This window comes from Mercenaria mercenaria, chromosome 17 (assembly GCF_021730395.1).
Source record: "Mercenaria mercenaria strain notata chromosome 17, MADL_Memer_1, whole genome shotgun sequence".
Lineage (NCBI taxonomy): Eukaryota > Metazoa > Mollusca > Bivalvia > Venerida > Veneridae > Mercenaria > Mercenaria mercenaria.
The window spans coordinates 22,044,876-22,065,498 of NC_069377.1; the positions used below are offsets into that span (position 1 = coordinate 22,044,876).

The 20,623-nt window shown below is 34.3% G+C and overlaps 2 protein-coding genes across 2 annotated transcripts in view; both read left to right on the top strand.

Annotated features, from left to right (window-relative positions):
- LOC123536822 (GTPase IMAP family member 8-like) overlaps nucleotides 1-20,623 on the top strand; it is a 75,072-nt gene that overhangs the window by 20,823 nt on the left and 33,626 nt on the right. The window lies entirely within an intron of this gene.
- Nucleotides 482-19,977, top strand: LOC123538855 (interferon-inducible GTPase 1-like). Its single transcript, XM_053529242.1, has 2 exons — nucleotides 482-504; nucleotides 17,741-19,977. The coding sequence occupies exon 2, from the start codon at nucleotides 17,745-17,747 to the stop codon at nucleotides 18,948-18,950; it is 1,206 nt and encodes a 401-aa protein (XP_053385217.1). The 5' UTR covers nucleotides 482-504; nucleotides 17,741-17,744; the 3' UTR covers nucleotides 18,951-19,977.

Consider the following 20,623-nt stretch of genomic DNA (forward strand, 5'->3'; position numbering starts at 1 on the left):
GCGACTTTTGGAGCGCAATATTCTTCCGCTGAAGAACGAGTGCATATTTTCAGATACAAAGATAATTACCTTTTTATTACATACACATCTACGCGTATAAACATTATGTAAATATCATATATATATATGTCCAATAGCCTTGACAATACTGAACTAAATAGAAAAAAATAGTGCAACAACACACACTGAATTACGTCACGCACCCGATATGAAATTCAGGCGTCAGTGTATGGAAAAATATTGACGTTTCCGGTACCAGTGTAACTTAACGGGGAATAGAAACAAGAATGTAATAATGAGCGATACCGTAACCAGCCGTCGTTGAGATATTGTCTCATGATTTCGTTGAGACACGACCTAACTTGGAACGTACTTCTCCCGGAGTGTAAAGTGGGCGTTTTATAGTCATTGAGTGTATACAAAGTTACCCCACTTGCTGTATATAAAGTGTCTATTATTCGAAGTCTTTTATTCAGTCTGACACGCTCGGATAAGAAATATCAGGTAAATCCATTCTTTTTATCTTGTAGGTATTTTAGAGGACATAAATATTTTGTTAGAAAGAAGACAATTTTTTTAAATTTATGATTCACTTGTATTTTGGCTGAAAAATATATTTCTGTTTCCGTTACATTCTCTGGCGGGAAAGATTTTATTACATATAGTGCAACCCCTCGCCGTGTTTTAATACCATTGAAACGTCGCGTCGACCTTCTATTGGCGCCATACAAAATAATAATAATAATAATAATAATAATAATAATAATAATGAACGGATATTAAGATAAGATGAAATTATGCGCAAGTGGAGAAAGAATAAATGTTACTTGTAATCTGCACACCAAAATCTTAAAAAACTAATGTGAGAAAAGTACGGGAAAGCGTTGAATTACATTAAAAAATAATATTGTTATTATGTCACGCATGTAAAAAGAGAAATAAACTAAAGCAAAAAAGTAATAACACATAATGTTAAAATGTGAACATTGCAAGGCTATTACACTTTAAAAGGAAAGAGATGCTTGACAAATAGTTAAGTTTTATATGAAAGCCATCCTATAGCCTTTCATAACGCTGAAAAATCTTTAAAGACACTGATTCTGGTATGCAAGGTATGTGGTCTATGGTCTGCGTATTGGCGGTAAGAGCCAATATACAAGACTGGACGATTGATAGACTTGCTTCTGTTTATCATATTAAGCTACTGTATAGCTACTGTACAGTACATAGATTGCATGTGATATTTTTCACCTTTATAGCAAACCAGTTCTCACTTTTATAACGAGTTTAGAATGCCTGATTAAATTGTGACTAAACAAACAAAGTGATAAAATACAACAGCATACTAGTTTATTTTGCAATTAGTCAAGCTTTAAAACAATTATATCTCATTATTGCCTAATTTAAAAAAAAATAAGTAGAAGAAAATGCATCCAGTCACCTTTTTAAAAATAATGAACAATTTATGTATAAATAAATCATGTGATTTTGAACAATGATATCTGTTGATTGCTGGATTTTATTATGAAGGTCCATATTTTTTCTCATTTATTTAAAATGCAACTGAGCGCTTCTTTAATTTCTAATAAAATCCAGCAATATTCAATTTTTCTGTTTTTATTTTGTTACTTAGATAAAAAGATCATAATTAATAAATAATTGAAAAAAAAATGATTGTCGTTTCTATTATTGAGTTTTAGATAATAATTTAAGAATTATAATTTAATTGGTTAGGACATTACTCAACAAGAATGAGCAATTAAAATTAGTATATTATCAATTAAAATAATTTTGTGTATAATCTGAAAAAAAAAGCTGCATTTCAATCAGTGAATTGTAAAACACTGGAAGTAACCAACTATCCGATATAGTGTACATATCAATAAAATTTATGATCCTCTGACATGGACTTCATGTCAAGTCTACAGGGGTTTTATGGACCCTTATCAGACTGGACCAGACAGGATTCTGTTGATTGGGGATTAAAATGTCTGGCTTTTAGGGTGTGGGGGGGTCACTTATAGCGAGCTCTCGAGAATCGAGCTTTACGGTAACGCAAGTATACTTTCAAACATGGTGATGGATTTGAAAAGTTTCGTCGGAAGTTCTTAAAAAGCGCACCATAGTGGACAGGTGCTCACAGGAAATACTTCTTTCCGCAGTGAATACAGAACTTCATTCTATTGCTAAAAATTATTCATCACTCAACAATAATGCAAGAAAGATTTCCAGTTGTTTAAAAAAATATTTTCATTTAAAAGATCAAGCATCGGCTAGTAAATGGAAAAAAAGTCATAATAAGCAGAAAGGCACGGGAACGCGGTAATGACGTCACCGTGACACCGGTTTCCCATAAATTTTGCAACGTATGATATTTACTGTTAGAGGTATGGTGACACTAAATGTAGACTTTTTTTTCAAGTGAATAGGTTCTCGCGAATTCTTTTGAGTAGTGAATAGTTTCCTTGTGACAAATAAATGATAAATCCGATTTCGTTGAGCTCGCTTTGAGGCTCTGCCTTATTTCATATTATAGGAGATTTTCTTTGCCTTTAAAACCGGACCACAGAAGATATAACAGTTTAAAATTTAAGAAAATAGCCAATCATGGGGGCAGCCATTCTGTTGTGTTTTGACGTCATTTACACACTGCTGAATTCTTTGTTTAGCATGCTAAATTTTACATATATAAGCTTCATATATTGTTCGAGTGTAAAATGTAAAACATGGTAATTTCTTTCATTATAGCTGGTGGAAGTAAATAACCTAGTTTACAGAAATAAGTATACAGAGTTCAAATATGTATCTAGAAATTCCATATATCTGTCGTTTTTGGTTGACATGGAGACAAAATGGCAACCATTTTGAACCAATTTTGAAATGCTCATACCTTTCTCATTTTAATGCTAATTTTGAAAATTCTTTCGCTTCTTTAAATGATTTAAGAAATTAATAGAATTAATATAAGAACAATTTAAAGAGAGAGAGAAAAAAAAAGAAAGAAAAACGAAAAACAAATAATAAAGAATATGAAAAAAGTAAAATTCTTGTGACAGAATAGTCATATGAATTATACATAACTAATATAGATAAGAAGAGAATAAAACGAAAGCAATGCCGCTATTAGTAAGTAAACTAAGGTTAAAACAATCAAAAGATGTGTAGAGAATAATAAATATATTTTTTTATAAATGTATATAAAAATGACTTTTTGTAAAATTTACGATGTCTGAGAACTCATGAGTGGGAAGAATGAATACATATGCCTAGCAATATTGTTTACCTATACCATCCACGAATAAGAAACGAAATAAATAGAGGAGAATCATGTTTTAAATAGAGGATATTACATGAGTGTCTTTTCATATTGCATTTATCCAACTGGTTGGTGTATTTTCTCATTCAGTAACGGGCCGATCATTTGATATATTCGGTTGGGGGCATTGGATTATTTTCCTGAAAAAATCCGATCTTTGGTTTTACTTGAAAAAATCTGTCTCCCAATTCATTGAAAAATTATGTAAGTAAGATTAAATATATATATATATATTAAAATATATATATATACCAATAATTCTGAAAGTCATATTCTTTGTCTTTTTATTAATACTTACATGTAATACATTTGTAATTACATAATAAAATTACTAGTATATTTATTGAATACATGTGCCTAGAAATAATGTTTACCCATACCACCCACATATTATGAAATACGTATACAAATCGAAATAAATAGAGCAGAATCATGTTTTAATGTAAACTAATTGAAAGTTCGTTATTATGATACTTACAACCTGAATTTCGCTAACAAATATTATTCCCAATGTTTAATGGTTTGACTACTTGCTATAGTTGTGACGTCAGATATTAAGTCAGAACTGACGTACTGATCAATGGCGTCTCGACGTTCCATGAGTCAAAATTTTCACTGTTCAAACTAATTTTAAGTCTTGTTTGCCTGAAAAAAAAATTGGCTGATATAACACTAGAAATAGATAAATGTATATAATAAAAGGGTTATTGAAGCAGCATTTTGCTTTGCAATGTTGTATTCCGCTATCATTGATTTTGCCAAGCTGGATCACACTCGACACAAGCGCCACATGGAATCTAGGCCTTGCAAAAGGCAACATTGTAGATCAAAGTGATGTTATAATAATCCTATTATATTTATGGCTTTGAAGAAACTGACATCAGGGACTACAAGTGTGTGCCATTTGGACCTGCTGTATTTTCTCATTCAGTAATGGGCCGACCATTTGATATATTCGGTTGGGGTTATTTTTTCTGACCAAAAATTCTATCTATGGTTTTGCTTGAAAAAAAAATAAAAAAATATCTTTCTCCCAAATGACAGAAAAAATATTTAAGTAAGATTTTTCCATAATTCTGAAAGCCATATGCTTTACTGTACATTTTGATTAATATTTTATAAATACATAAAGGTACTATAATATTTATCGTAATATAACACTTTTTCTCCATTAGGAAGAAATTGATTTGAAGTATTAAAGCTGTGTGGTGTAAGTTTGACTGGAATATGTTTTACTGATAATTTCAGTATATGAACAGTAATTCATATTGTATGTGTGCGGATGTGGCATATTGCGTTGGGTCCGTCCGTCCCGAAATCTTGTGTGTCTAATTTCTCCAACACTATAAGCCTGATTTGCTTCAACCTTTTAAATAACTATTACTGTGTCTATTTTACTGCATTTAAGGTCCTTTAATAGTTGTGCTATATAGAATATAGAGAAAGATCTGGTGTGTCCAACTCTTTACACACGATTAGCCTGATTTGTTTCAAACTTTCACAGATCAACAAGCTTGCAGATGAACATTACGGAGGGAACTTTTGTTGTGACCACTTTTACCGCAGTTATGGTCCTTTGATATTAGAATGAAGAGAAAAATATTGTGTAGTCAACTCCACAAACACTTTGGAAAGGATATTTTGAAAGTTTCTAAGATGAAGGGCCTTGCGAAGATGATTTTAAACAAGGATTTTTTCTTTGGCTTTTTGTGTCTAGAAATATGGCCATTTCTTAATTTTTTAAAATAGGCCATAGTGAAGAAATTTGGTGTGATCAACTCCTCATATACTTTTTGAAGGAAACTTTTTGAAGGAATGGGTTCAAAGTTGCTCAGATGCACAACCTTATCTGAATAGAACTTGCTTCGAACTTTCAGTCTAACATCCCTCATTTCAAGATGGTCTGTACTAAAAACTTTGGTACTTAGAGGATAGAGCAGAATTGGGGCATCCGTATTCAATGGGCACATGGCTTGTTGACATTATATAATTTAAAACTAAAGCAATCGACAGCCATAATTTTCAGTGTTGAAATTTCCTTAAACAATCCAAGATGAGCATGCACAAATTGCAAAGTTTTACGGGGGAGGACCTCAATTAAAATATTATTTTTCATTTAAAATACAAACCTTTGTTGGGGAAAAGTAAAACAATTGTGAAACTTAAGTTAATGACAGAAATGCAGGATTAAGTGTTTAAAATACCAAAACACTGCAGGAATACTCCCCTCCACCCTCCTACACCCTGGTATACATATACACATATATCATACTGTTTATACACTATCCGAGTCAGGGGTACATGCAACGCACAATTGTCCCTAAAAGACTGAAAGCATACATTTTCAAAGCCTAGAATTCAGATCTCAGAGAATTTTAGAAAATTTCTACTTGCTGTGCTCGCAATTCTGGTATCAGTAGTAATATATTACGCCGCTAAGACCAGGAGAGAACAGAAAACAGACCAACTGTCTTCTAGTTATACATATTTTGCTTCTTTCCCTTTCTCTACCCTTCAGACTGCTTGCATCTCGTATAAGGTCCAGACAGTTATCATCAAAAACAATTACTATTACTATAGGTGAACGTTTTACGCCGCAAACATAACAAGCCCAACTAATACAGGTTTACGGAATGCAGTTGATCTTTCACTAGAAGTAATTCTGACTGTTGCCGCCTTTACTTATTTCTGGCTACCTAATGGTTTTTAAGAATAGCACATCATTTCCAGGTACAGTCAAACCTGTGAACAAAGACCACTCTTCGGAACAAGCAAAAGTGGTCGTTGTTCACAGGTGGTCTTTTTTCGGGGAGAAGGGTCACTTCTCAGTTAGCCATTATCATGCTGATAATAAGTATTTTTACAGCTTCTTTCTTTCTTTATGTTCTATGTATTAATTCGGCCGGTGCAAACTCGCGAATTTTCAATCAAGCAGTTATTATTATCTTTGCTATAATGCGAAACTCATAAAAAATCGGCGGATTTCAAATATTTTTATGCCGGAACGGTCCAGCTTAGTCGTTATTGGGGACAAATATGACCCCTGGGAATGAATTAGGCCGGTCGCTTGTCGCGGTCGCCATGTGGTCGCTATTCACGGCCTTTTTATGAGCATGTTTCTACGGGGGAACCAGAGACCGGTCGTTATTCACGGGTGGTCGCTATCACAAGTTTGACTGTATACTTTCATGTACGGATGGGACTATAAACTTGTGAGGGTCTCATTATGTTACTAAATATATTCGTATGTAAATTGTACGTTCTCTTTGTTTTTCATTAGCGTGTATAATATATTAACGTTCCACCTTCAATTGTAGTTTGAAAGGTAATTCAAACTTTTTATTGCGCATGTAAATTATATCTTCAAATTATAGAGGAAAGATTCGCGACGCCAAATACACTAAAGGTACAAAGACACAAAGTTAGATCAATAACATCTTGAATCTATGCTGAAAATCCCGTTCAAAATAATTATTAAAGATATGATCGCTAAAGTTTTATTACAGTTGAATAATAGCCAAAAATATCAAATTACACAAAAATGTACCGATTATATTGTAAACTAGCTTGCTTAAAGGAATACTTAAACATGAAATCGATTTTTAACGAATGTTGGAAAATAGGAAATACCACAGTTACTTTTTTATTATATCAAATCATCTTAACTTTATCTTCCATATACTGTATGTACTTTTCAACAAATTCTTGCATCATTTAACAAGAAACATTTAGACTTTAAGCTACTAAATAAATTATCTTGAATGTATAATGTCTACTTCCAATTAACCCTAGACTTAAAATTTCTTTAAATTCAAAGTTCTGGATCAGTTTAAGTATTTTTGTTCAAAATCAAAATGTTCTCTTCATTTGACAAAATCAATAAAAAAAATAATGTAAAATATTATTAGTTACACTGTTTGTTAGTGACAGGATACGGGATATACGCTGTCGAGGAAAACCGCCTCGGTAGCCTAGTGGTAGAGCGTCCGCTTCGAGTGCGGGAGGTCGTGGGTTCGATCCCCGGCCGCGTCATACCAAAGACGTAAAAAATGGTACTAGCAGCTTCCTCGCTTGGCGCTCAGCATTAAGGGGATAGTGCTAGGACTGGTCAGCCCGGTGTCAGTATAATGTGACTGGGTGGAGTATCATGCCACGTGTCTACGGCGTGATATTCCAGTGAGGCAGCACTATAAAGTTGGGCATTGTGCTCACTGCTACAAGTAGACACCGTCGTTTATATGACTGAAAAATTGTTGACAAAGACGTTAAACCCGAACACACACACACACACACTGTCGAGGAAATCCATATCAGGCGAGACCGATACACTGTCGAGGAAATCCATATCAGGCGAGAGATATGGATTTTCGAAACAGTGTATATCCCATATCCTGTCACCAACAAGCAGTGTAACGATTTTATCTTGCCGACTATCTTTTACATCCTCGATGTAATGGACATAATTTTTTATATTAATAAAGCTACTTACAGTTACAATGCAGACCTGAATCCTGCAATCTTTTCTGGTCATCATGTTTTGATTATAGTTGAATGAGTTGATTAACACCAGCCATAAAATGTTTTAACTGAAAAACAAAACACAGAACCTCATTTATACATGTTAAGAACAGGTTTTGAAAAACTTTTATATTCTGTCGTTTCGAAAAATCATCAGATTACACGATGTCAGAAATGTCTTAAAACTTCGACTTTCGTCCCGTTTCCTTTTAATTCCTTTATCTTGCAGGTAGATTAAATGATCTTACAACAAACTACTGTCTTACAAATGTGTTAATTCCTTTGCTTTACGATAATTTAACTAAAACAACATTTCAACATAGCAATCGCGGCCGTGCCATACAGAGTTACTGTTCTTCTATTGCCACCTACTTCACGAACCTCATTTAGGTAGGAAAAAATAGAATTGCAAAAAAAAAAAAACAAACAAACAAAAACGCACTAATTTTATTTATTTTGGAAACGATATCTATAGCTGGAGCTTATAATCTGTCTTGATTCAGTTATGCAAGCGATGCGGAAGCCATTTCGTTTTAATCAAAATTCATATCTGAAATGTACTAGCAGGATATGGAAAATATCCTGTCTTTACGTGACGTCTATTGACCAATAGAAATGCAAGAATCGTGTAGGAGGCAAGGTAAATTTAATGCCTCTCTCTTTTGACACAACTGTTGTATTTGTTTAGTAGAAATAGCATGGCGCTGTACTTCGATAACTAATTCTCTTCATAAAAAAGACTATTAAATATCAATTTTGTAAACTTCATTCCAATAGACAATTTACCTTATTGCTGAATGAATTATACCTTAAGTGTTTCAAAATATATGTTCTAAAATGTAACGTCGATTATTTAGTCCAAGAAACACGAAAACAATTTATTCTATTTTAAGTTATTTAATTGATTGCCAGTACAAAAATTAGCAGTCGATTTAGATAACCTTTATAATTGTGCAACTACTATAAAGTAACAAAGGGATATGAACATTATCTGTACGTAAGTCACAAAGATACCTTCCAAGTTTCAAAAATGCATAACTAGTTTTGCAGTGTATAATTCCTAAAACAAACGACAGTGGGCATGCAGCGCAGCATTGAACAGACATTTCTAAAATATTCCAGACTGCATTCTAAGTTAAATGTTTCTTTATAACTGATTACCGAAAGGGACGGTGTATTCCTTGGTATACAATAATGCTTTGAAAGAAATTGTTAAATAACATTCTACATTTCTATAATAAAATTTTCAATTATTTTCAAGGCTAAAAACTTTTGAACAGGTCAATTTGTATAATACTGCAGACGTAATTTGTCACGCATAATGATTATTACGTTTTTTCAGATATCAAAGAGATATCTTATTATTGAACTTAAGTGTATGAAATGTATCAATTAATCCATGGTCACAATGTTGTAGGAAATAAAATATTATAGAAATCAAATAATTACACCTATAATTAAATCCTACGCGTATTGCCAAGGTTTGACACCGGTACAAGTCATACGATATTACAGTATCTTACAACTAAATTAAATTCACAGTGAGAAAAATATGTTCTTTCTTTATAACTGGTGATTACAGTTTTTTTTTCAATGGCCTTATAGGTAATTAAATTACGAAAGACATTAAACAACATTTTAAAAATGGTCTAATCAAGATTTCAGTGTAATACTTGGTTTTAGATGTCGTTGATAGGCCTATATCAACAATCACGCTATGTTCTTATTTTTTTATAATCTAATATTGTTAATGTAAAATGTCTACCCAATGCTAATGTTAAAGCCTGAAATTTTCGTTTTCCGCACCTCGCCATTGTGATTTCTCGCTTCTTCATTATGAGCAGGCGATATGCAAAGCGCATGATCATGATGGCAAATCGCGAAATCATAATGGCAAAGCGCAAGATCACGATGACGAAGCTTAAAATCGAGAATTTTCACATGCTAAAGTTTCGCGATATTGTCATTCGCCAACGTTATCTCGTTAGACAAAGCGATACATGAAGCGCGAAACGCGAGATTACGATGGTGAAAAACCGAAATAATTTAAAATGTGCAAGAAACCTGATGCAATTTTTAAAAAATATAAGGGAAATACCTATAACGATTTTGACGTAATGAACATACCGCTATAAAGGAATGCTTTCCCTATGCAAGATATCAGTTTCAGAATTGATACATTTGTATCAGAAACAAGAAACTTAGTATGTCTTTGTTGACTAGTCTAGTATTAGTATTCAGTTTGGAGTTACGGGCAAATTCCTATCAACTGTCATATATATATACTTAAGGACACGTCTCTTGAATGTTATATCTAATCATAATAATATTCTCAATGTATGTTACCACTGACCATTTGTTTTGAATTAATACTTGCTTATATATAACATGGATCTCTAAACCGCATGTTGCACGCGCAAAATTACGCACATACCTAGTAAAATAAAACATTCTATATAAACAATTAACAAAGAATAAGGTTTTCGTGCAACGCTTTTGCTTTAAATACACGCTAAAATGCACAAGGACCTCGGACATTTTCCTATTGAGATTGCCTATCCAATTAAGTAAAAAAAGACCTAGGGTTGGACTTCTGAAATTGCATGGTAAGGATAGTTAAATACCATTTCTTGTTATAGTCAACTAAATCTTACAAGTTTGTGAGCAAAAGAGAAGACTTTGTAGACATTTCTCATTCTCATTTCTGTTGAAATATGAACATTAATCATTTTTACATTTTAAACATCTTTTCCGCCAGTGACGAAATAAAATATTTCACATGCCTTTGTAGGTAATTATTTCATACGTATGCTTCAAAAATGGCACCTGGTCACAGGGGGGAAAGTACTAAAAATTGAAAACAACTACATACAGGATGTCAGCAAACGAATTTTACATAAAATATATTGACATTTATTGCAAGTGTTTCTTAAACCTTACTTATATACAGCTTTATTCGTTTTTGTAAATACTTCAAGCATAGAAAACACTACAATAGATAAAGAGCGGGCAAAGAAAGTCAAGCTTGAAAACAGACTGATTCTGATCAGTATAACTTATGAATTTTTCTATCAGGTCTGTTGCCCCTTGAAATCTTAGTCCGTCAATTGAGTGTCACCAGGATTGAGACAACTACGTCTGTCGCAAGTCGTGAACCAAGCAAGTGGCTTTGACATATACAACTAGATGTATGTGTCTTCAATCTAAACATGACAGATATAGATGAACTTATATGGGAATAGTGCCACTGCTGTGCAAATGCCTTTTTACCTTTTGTAGGATACAATTTTAGCGCGCCTAGAATGCATTTTTAGATCAACCTTTGCTTTAATTCGAACCAAAGAACCACTGAATCTAGCATCCTACATTTTAACAGAACTACACTAGAAACCAGCTCCTGAACTGGCCCTGGTGCCTCAAAAACTAACACTGACGCCATAAGAACTAATACTGACGCCCTAGAACTAACACTGACACCCTCAGAATTAACACTAATCCACCCACACGTCTGAAACGTCTTCTAAAGTCTACCGAAATTCTAGCAAGGACCTCGAAAGAACTAACACTGACACGTCAAGAATATCTACATAATGTTGATACTAGATAGTGGAATTCTATTCCATTGATATATTGGAGAAGTCGGTATTATATTACTGTATGATTGTATTGCTATGTTTTTTTGTTTTGTGTTTTTGTTTGTTTGTTTGTGTGTTTGTTTTTTTTTACTGTGCCTACAGATAATTTTGGAAACTGAAAAAACTAAACACACAAAAAAAAATATTAAGGACCTTGAAAAGAGCAAACGATGCATCTAAAATATGCTGTTTTCACTAAAAAAAAACAACACATTTTAAATTGTTCATAAAATATTATTCTTAGTCACAAACTGTTCGAATTTCAAGAAAACGAATATGAAACAATTTTTTTAGTGACAGTTTGATAGGAATATAACTTACTTATGAGTATTTGAAGCCATTATGTAAAATTACCAGCTATTGAAGTCAAGAAATGGCATTGAAATTTAAGCAAAATCTCTAGCATAATGCCCGATGTCCTCTGCAGTTCTCACATTGACAAATAATCAAGGGGAGGATACACCGACCTCCACCCACATTACGTCTGCGTACTATGAAAAATGCCCTTGTTACGCGCCTGATTTCAAACGTACAAACCTACCGTAACAAATTAGGTTTTAAACGAAACAATTTAATATATAAAAATTTGATAAAATGTAATATGACAAATATATAATTTAAAACACAAAGAAAACAATGAGAAACGGGCAAGTATTGAACATAGGAATATGGCACTAAATCGCGAATTACCTGGAAAAGAAGCCAGTACATGGCATGCCAACCTCATACTTTTTACCAATAACTAAATAGAATAAAACAACACACCCTAAGTATGTTGATATTTGTCTAGCATGTTTAAACTACTAGGCAGAATGCTTAAATATCGGCACTCTTTATTCCATACCATTTAGAATCTGAAAGTTAAAACAAGTTTTCCTGTGATATAGAACCATGCTGCTTTTATTTTTACTACATGGCAGTCGTTTTGATAACAGCGTGGGCTTTGCTCTTATCTTAACTAATAAAGTCTACAATCTCAATATTTGAATCAAGCAAAGGTTAAGGTCAATGCAAAACATAGACCTAAGAAAATATTTGTTCATGGACTCGCCCTAATGTGTTTAAAATTTGCAAATTTAACACCTATGAGTAAACATATTTTGGGATTAAACGACTCGAGTGGCATTTCGAGACAGTGGCTATATCCCAAAATTTCCACGCTACATCCCAAAATTTCCACACAAAAAAATGTGCATATCTGTACACTAAATTAAGTAATTCTAGAAGGTAAAAATGTTTCTATGGATGATACTAAACGTAAAGCTAGTAATAAATATAACCAAGGTAAGCTTCCAGATTTGTTGAAACAGTTCCGCATAGCTGCAAACAAGGGCCACCAGACCTAAAAAATAGAAAAGTCTTTAAAAAATCCCACAGGTCCAGTTTTAAAATAGTGGACATTTAGATAATCTGGCCCTATTTGAAAAACATTACAGGAAATATCTGTTAAAAAGCATGGCTACCAGTAGGCGTTGTCCCTTTTTTCTGTATTTCTAAAGTTACTGTAGTATAAACTTTGAAATGTTTGCTATCAACTGCTGATGTATCTTGGTTGACTCTTCATAAAAAGTGTTTATATTATTCAGAATTGTTCAGAACATTGCCGAAGGAGCTAAGGTAGTGAACTTTTCAAATGGAATCTCATCATAAACTGCTGAGCGGAGTTTAAAATACTTTCAAAGAAATATTAATGTTCTTTGGATCACTGTCTCCAAAGATTATTCAAATCATTCGGATTTGTCAAAACCGCCAGGGATCACGGTCACTTTTCCGTATGTAGCAGAATCTGGAGGATTGTTTTTTTTTTCAGAATTTCAACCTCAATTTGAAAAAAAAAAACATTTCTTGGGTGACCAAGAATGTTCAAAATGTTCTGATTCGTCACAAAAGTAGAACAATCTTCAAACAATATTTCTTACAAAGACACTGCCTCCTGAACTTATGAAAATATCTATACGCCATATCTTATGTAATCACCCATCGGATTGTAAAGGAAACTGACGGAAACGTAACATGGCTGCCGGGGGAGTCTGTTTTTTGTCTGTGCATGGAAACCGATATTTCTTATACATATTTGAGCTGCTAAACTCTGGTCAGCATTATTGGGTCATCATGTTCCGTTTGGGTTTTATTTAGATTCCTTTTCAAATTTGTTGTCTCTAATTTCGAATGGTGTAAGGGGCCTTTTTGGTCTCAAAATATGTTTTATATAGAGTATGTCCAATGGCACCGGAAGGACCTTTATGTCATTAATAGCTTTAAAGGAAACTTCTTTGCGGGATTTGAGTATTTTCACATAACCCATTGCATTCATAATTTTCCAGTGAAGTACGTATGGACTGTGTACTGAATACTAATTTAAATATTTAATGTTGATAAAGTTAATATTTAGATTATGAATTTTGAAATTCATGCTTTGTACTCTTTTCAGGACACCTCCAAAACGCATTTGTGCGGCATTCCCAAGCCCACCGCTTGTATGATCCAAAACGTTACGTTACTTGCATAAATAAGGATTCCATCAGGGATGAGGTGTCGAGAGTGATAGATATTAAGTTGTAGAGCTTGCTTCACAATCGACCTAAAATTGCATAAACTAAATAAAACTGCCAAGTTTCTCGCGAAACGTTTAACCGTGTTTCGTTCTAAAATTAGACCTAAAATCTGCGGAAATGCATGATTTATCAGTTAAACGCAAAAGTTCTTTGTTGCTGATTATGAAATATACGATGGATACAAAAAATGTTAATTTTGATGAGGCTATGTTATACTTAAGATGAACATACGGGTATATGCGGTTGTACTTTATCAGAAAATATGACATTGATCGGGAGTAATGGACTTTCATTGATATTGCTGGAGTTATTGCTTCAAAGTAATACTGAAATTCGAATTGTCAAATAATTGAACTGAAGTGGACTCTGAATGTTATACAGAAAATGTTTCAATAAAATAGTAACATTTTAGGACATTATTGTGGACAAAATGTCAGAAGATTTCGCTCATTTGATACGTCACCAATACACTGCACCAAGCCAAATACAAACAAATATTTGATTACCTTAAAACTTTATAGATGGATTTCTATTCATTCTCTCTATGCAGCCCCAGTATTCTATTGTTTATGAGATGTCACGAAGAGATACCTGGGGAAAACACTATAAAAAAAAATGATATAACCTTTATAAATTATGATTATGATTCCTTCTTGGACTAACCTCGGGAAATGTTATATTTAATGTAACGAATCTTAAATCGAACATTTGTTGCATTGACAAACAGATCATAAAAATGTATTTTTAAAGTGTTTAAATTTAAGTTGAACACCTCTCGTATTTATGCTATTGGTTATATTTAGGAAACTAAAAGTGTTCTATTGATTTAAGTATATGTTAGAACGGAAATGTTAAAAAGAGACTTTGGCAATATTATTTGTTGTTTAGTTAAGCGATTAGTTCTGCACGTTTGATTTATCGGAAGTGACGGTGTTACGTTATTTATACAGAAACCCTAGGATAATGCCTGGTCGTCGTTATACGGATAGCCTAAATGTTGCCGGGAGTCTATGATGTCCTGTCCAATATATGTTAAACAGCCAACGCTACAAACCTTGTATATTTAAATTTTGTCCATCAAGGGTCATATCTCACAATTGGTTTGTAGGACTTCAATACATCAATAAAACATGATGGCAGAAACGTTAACTGCTATAAAAATACAGTTCTTAAAGTTTTAGTTTGATTGCTTGATGAGGGCAAAATTTATAGCCTTTTGAACTTTTTGAAAATTTCCATTTTCTGTTCGTCATAAGTTAAATCTCAGGCATAATCCAATGGATTACATTAACGCATGATGGAATGGAAAATGCTCTAAGGAAATGCGGACCTGCAAATTTGAGGAAAACGAGATTTATGGAACTTTGTACCTATATATTCACACAAACATTTGACCTGCGATGCGTCTGCGGAGCCCCTAGACTGCACGTACCCTCCTTTCCATGTAGCCTCCGTGTAGAGGCAGGAGGCGGCAGTACGATTTTCGTACGGATTAACGGGCTCCGAAGCCCCTACAATTTTGTTTAGCGAATAATTATACAAATTTTTATAAATCGTAAGCCCTTAGCCCGTAGACATGTCGCAGCTTGCAGTGCACAGTCCTCACACCGGCATCGTTGGGCTGATCGTGCAGCCAATGCACGATTTTCCGGGGACATGGTTCCGAAAAGAAATCGTACGGATATTGTAGACAAGAGGGACCTTCGCTCGGCCCTCGCACAGCTGCCGCAAGGTTGCCGCTAGCTGCCGGTGCAGTACATGTGTAATCGCACGGATACTGAGCAATCATCGCGCGGAAAACTTACAGCGGCCGCACCATTTCCGTGTGGCAGACTTGATATGAGAAAAATTATTTTTAGAGAAATGTCACTGTATCTTCTCCGCGCAGCCTCTGCATGGAAGCCATATTAGCGTCGTACGATTTTCGTGGAAAGCTTGCGGAGACTGTACAGCAACTGCACAGAAATTGCATGATTTCCGTATAATCTCCTATGGCATTAAAATGACCTTTATATCACCAAAACAAAACAGAAAAAAGAAAAGAAAATTTGATTCTCTTTGGGATTTGAACCGACACCCTTCCGTTTTAAACTTTCATACATTTTGACCCAACGCTTTAGACTACTGCGCCATCGTGGAATTTTCAAGCATAAAGATTAAGTTAGTTATGCTGACCTTGAACTTAACTCCGATGACCCCATTTACGATCTCAACCTGGGTTTTTCTATGAGATAAATAGAGGCCAACTTTATTTCAATACATCAATGCAAACAAAAGTTAGAGAGAGGAAACGTTTTTCTATTTTTAGAAACAGTGACCTTGACCTTGAACCTAGTGATCTCATATGCAATTCCAAATTCCGGCTCTATGCAAGCGGCCATCTCAGCTTTCATTTGAATCGATTACTTCTAACTCAAGTTATTGAGCGGGAACCAAAAGTTGACGCCGACCCACCGCTTACCCGCCCGCCCTGACAACGACATTTGGCAATCTAATAACATGTGTTTCAGAAAACCGGCTTGAAAATCGAAGTTTAGAAACCCGTACTTTTTTATTGTGTAGAGACTTACCCTAAGCTCTCTCGGCAGGAGCCTCGTTACCGCCTGAACAGTTACCTTTGAGACCGGACATTTCCATCTGCACCTACAACCAGTGAAAGAATCTTATAGTATTATACCATTGTTACTGAAATACTTCTGAAAAACGGCGTTAAACCCGACACAAACAAATAAAACAAACTGACAACCTATATTAACATTTTATGTAGGCATGTTTATTGATTGATATCTACACAAACATAAACAGAAAGTCTGAGCCTTGTTATGACCAGTGCCAAAATGCCACTTGAACCAGCAAACTCAATCTCGTCTCCGATATTTCCCAAAAACACAGGATAGTGTTATGCCTGCCTATTGGATCATTTTACTCATGTAAAAGACACGGAATATAAACTATAAAATGCTCGTGTAAATACGAATAAAACACAAATTATGTCCCCTTTTGAACATAAAACTCATGGTTAAAGTTTTGAATACAAGTTACTATTACTAAAACTAATGCAGATATTGGATTGAAACTTGGTCAAAAAGTTTGCTTTCATAAAGTATTTGAAGATTTTTAATCTGGGCCACGTGGGGTAAAAAAACTAGGTCACTTAGTCAAATTAAAGAAAAAGCTTGTAAACACGCTACAGGCTATTGTTTTTGCTCCAACCTTCGAAAAGCTTTATCAGCATGATTTTCTCTATTAAATCTTGCACAAGTTCTAATCTGATCAAGTTTAATCACAAACTAGGTTACTAGGTCATATCTAAGAAAATACTTGATTACACTCAAGAGGTCATAATTGTTTCTATGAAATCTCAGACGGGTAAAAATTTGGGTCAGGTTAGGGCTAAAACTATGTCACCTGGCCAAATCGAAGAAAAACATTGTTTTCACTTCTGAGGCCTAGTTTTTTTCTTTGTGTTCCAATCTTCAAGAAACTTGGTCAGAAAGTTTATCGCCTTGAAAACTAGGATAAGTATGTTATGTGGTATCAAAATCTGGGTCACTAGGTCAAACATGTTTACACTGATCTAATTATTCGTGAATCAATCTAAATTATATTAAATCTTTTGTAGCATTAAATAAGTTACAGACATTCAATAGGGCAAACAAAAGATCGAATAATAAAATATCACCTGATTTTCTGTTATCATACTTTGTATAATTCAGGACAATGGCAGAAGAAAAGACACCAATCCCTAAAGATTTAAAGCGCAAGTTAGAGGAAGCTGCCTCAGGTGGTGATGTTGCAAAGTTGAAAGATCTAATAAATAAGAAAAACAATGAATGGAAAGAGATTCCTCTTAATATTGCAATAACAGGCGAATCTGGTGTTGGAAAGTCAAGCTTCATCAATGCGATCCGTGGTATATCTGCAGACGATGATGGCGGAGCCTATGTCGACGTTGTTGAAGCAACTACAGAAATAAAACCATACAAACATCCTAAGAATAAAAGTCTGCTCCTCTGGGACCTCCCTGGAGTTGGAACACCAAGATTTCCCAGGAGCTCCTATCTGAAACGAGTGAATTTTGAGAAGTACGACTTCTTCCTTATCCTGTCGGCAGGTAGATTTAGAGAAGATGATCTGTGGTTGGCTAAAGAAATCCAGAGCCTTAAAAAGAATTTTCATTTTGTACGCACGCAAATGGATGTTGAGATGGAAAAAGATAAGAAAGGGCATCCAAAAACGCATTCAAAAAGAAAGGTCATCGAAAAGGTTAGAATCGATTGCACAAAAAACCTCAAAGAGCATGGTCTCACTAATTCCTCTGTATATCTGATCGACAACTACTCTCCTTTGGACTTTGATTTTGATGCATTAACTAGAGCACTGATCGAAAAAGCACCAGGACATAAGAGGGAAGCAATGATACTTTCAATGTCTGTCCTTACAGATGGGGTTATCGAACGAAAAGTGGAAACTCTCAAAAAGAGAATTTATCTGGTTTCTATTCTCTCAGCGGTTGGTGGTGCAATACCAATACCTGGATTTCAGGCTGTTGTTGATTTGGCCCTTCTCAAAAAAGAGGTGGCTTTCTATCAAAGTCAGCTTGGGCTTGACGCTGAGACAATTGAAAAACACGCAAGAATTCTAAACACGGAGTCTAGGCAGTTACAAAAAAAATTAGGCCTACGAAGTTTTAGTCTGGCAGCGACAGCTGAAGGTATTGCAAAATCCGTTTCAGTTGAAGCAGTTTCTAGACTTCTTGGAAGAGCACTGCCCGTGGCATTCCCGGTTGTAGGTAGTTTGGCATCCGCGGGGTTATCATATGTAGTTTCTATTACAAGTCTTGAATATTTTCTTAGTATTTTGTCAGAGGATGCCAGAAAAATAAATTCGGCTCTGCTGAAGAAATACTTGCAATCCCGTTTATAGGCAGTATTGTATATGCTTGGCTGGCTGTCATATGGAGTATCCGTTTCGAGTCTTAATTATTTCCTTGGTATTTTGTCAGAGGATGTCAGAAAAAAACAACGCAGAATTGCTAAAAAACTGCAGTAAACATAATACTAGGTGAACAAATTCATTTAGTTTCGAACCTGAAGAAATATTCGATTTCGGTTTTTATTAAGAAAGGAACAAATTATTCCCTTGTTGACTAATCGACATTAAACAAAAGTATTTTTGTGCAAAAAATTCAATTACATACGATTCAAAGCAACACTTCAAAGTGTAACCTATAAAGAAAAATGAATCCATGGAATATGATAAAGGAACTTTCTAGGAATATGTTGAAGCAGACTAAATTGAGACCGATTTTTGTGCTAAATTTCGCGTTTTCAAATCAAAAATGGAAGCAAACGTTGAGAGTTTATATACGCCAGGAAAACTTATCAAATTGTGTTTTATGAAACACTAAAAAAAACCTTGTTCTTGTTGTTTTTATTGTTCTTCACGTTTTTGTTGTAATCGAGCACGATTTACAAATCTTAATTAATTTGCAGATGAGCTTTACATGTACGTTGTTTTTCAAATAATCGACTGACTTTGCAAAACTATAAGGCCTTAGCTTATGATATAAAGCTTTACTTGTTCACGATATTTCATATGTTATCATACATGTATGAAATATAAGCGCTACAATGAAGTACGGATTTAACGAAGCAACAGTTTTAGGAGCAAAATAAGTCTTATGTTGCATTATTATATTATTTTTTTTCTAAATCTGTATAAATCAGGTAGTATCTACACTCATTGTTTAAGGTAATATTCCTGTAATAGTAACGTTTAAAAAAAATGTATTAACCTAAAACGTTTTAAAGTTGACATTGTTTTACACTGTGTTGCAATTTTTGAACAACTTATCGTGTCTTTTTTTCAAAATTTTGTACAATTTATGATATTTCCTCAAGCTCAAATAGGGACAAATTTGAATCACTGTACATAAAGATCACAGAGCTTTTATTCTTACAATACTTTTGATAAAAGAAACCTCAAAGTATTGGTTAACAATTATAAAACACAAAATAAAACTGTCGATAACATTTTTATACGCCCGTTTGAAAATGGCGCGCAGGCGGGCAGGCGGGCGACGTCCGCAAACATGGTCCGGAGCATATCTTCTTCATGCTTGGAGGGATAATGATGAAACTTGGCACAATTGTTAACTCTTATGAGACGGAGTGTCAAGAGCAAGAATGACTTTGTCCGGAGCATATCTTCTTCATGAATCGAAGATTTTTAATGTAATTTTGCACAATTGTTTACCATCATGAGACGGAGTGTCATGCGCAACAACCAGTCCCTAGATCTAAGGTCAAGGTTACACTTTGAGGTCAAATTCAAGAATGACTGTTCGGAGCATATCTTCTTCATGCATAAAGGGATTTTAATGTAATTTTGCACAATTGTTTACCATCATGAGATGGAGTATTATGCGTAAGAACAAGGTCCCTAGATCTAAAGTCAAGGTCACACTTAGAGGTCAAAGAATACAAGAATGAAACTTTGTCCGGAGCATTTCTTTTTCATGAAAGGAGGGATTTTGACATTACTTGGCACAAATGTTCACCACCACGAGATCGAGTGTCATGTGCAAGAACCAGGCC

Bases quoted from the DNA above. Each gene is read 5' to 3' on its own strand.
- LOC123538855 (XM_053529242.1), top strand. From the start codon at position 17,745: ATGGCAGAAGAAAAGACACCAATCCCTAAAGATTTAAAGCGCAAGTTA.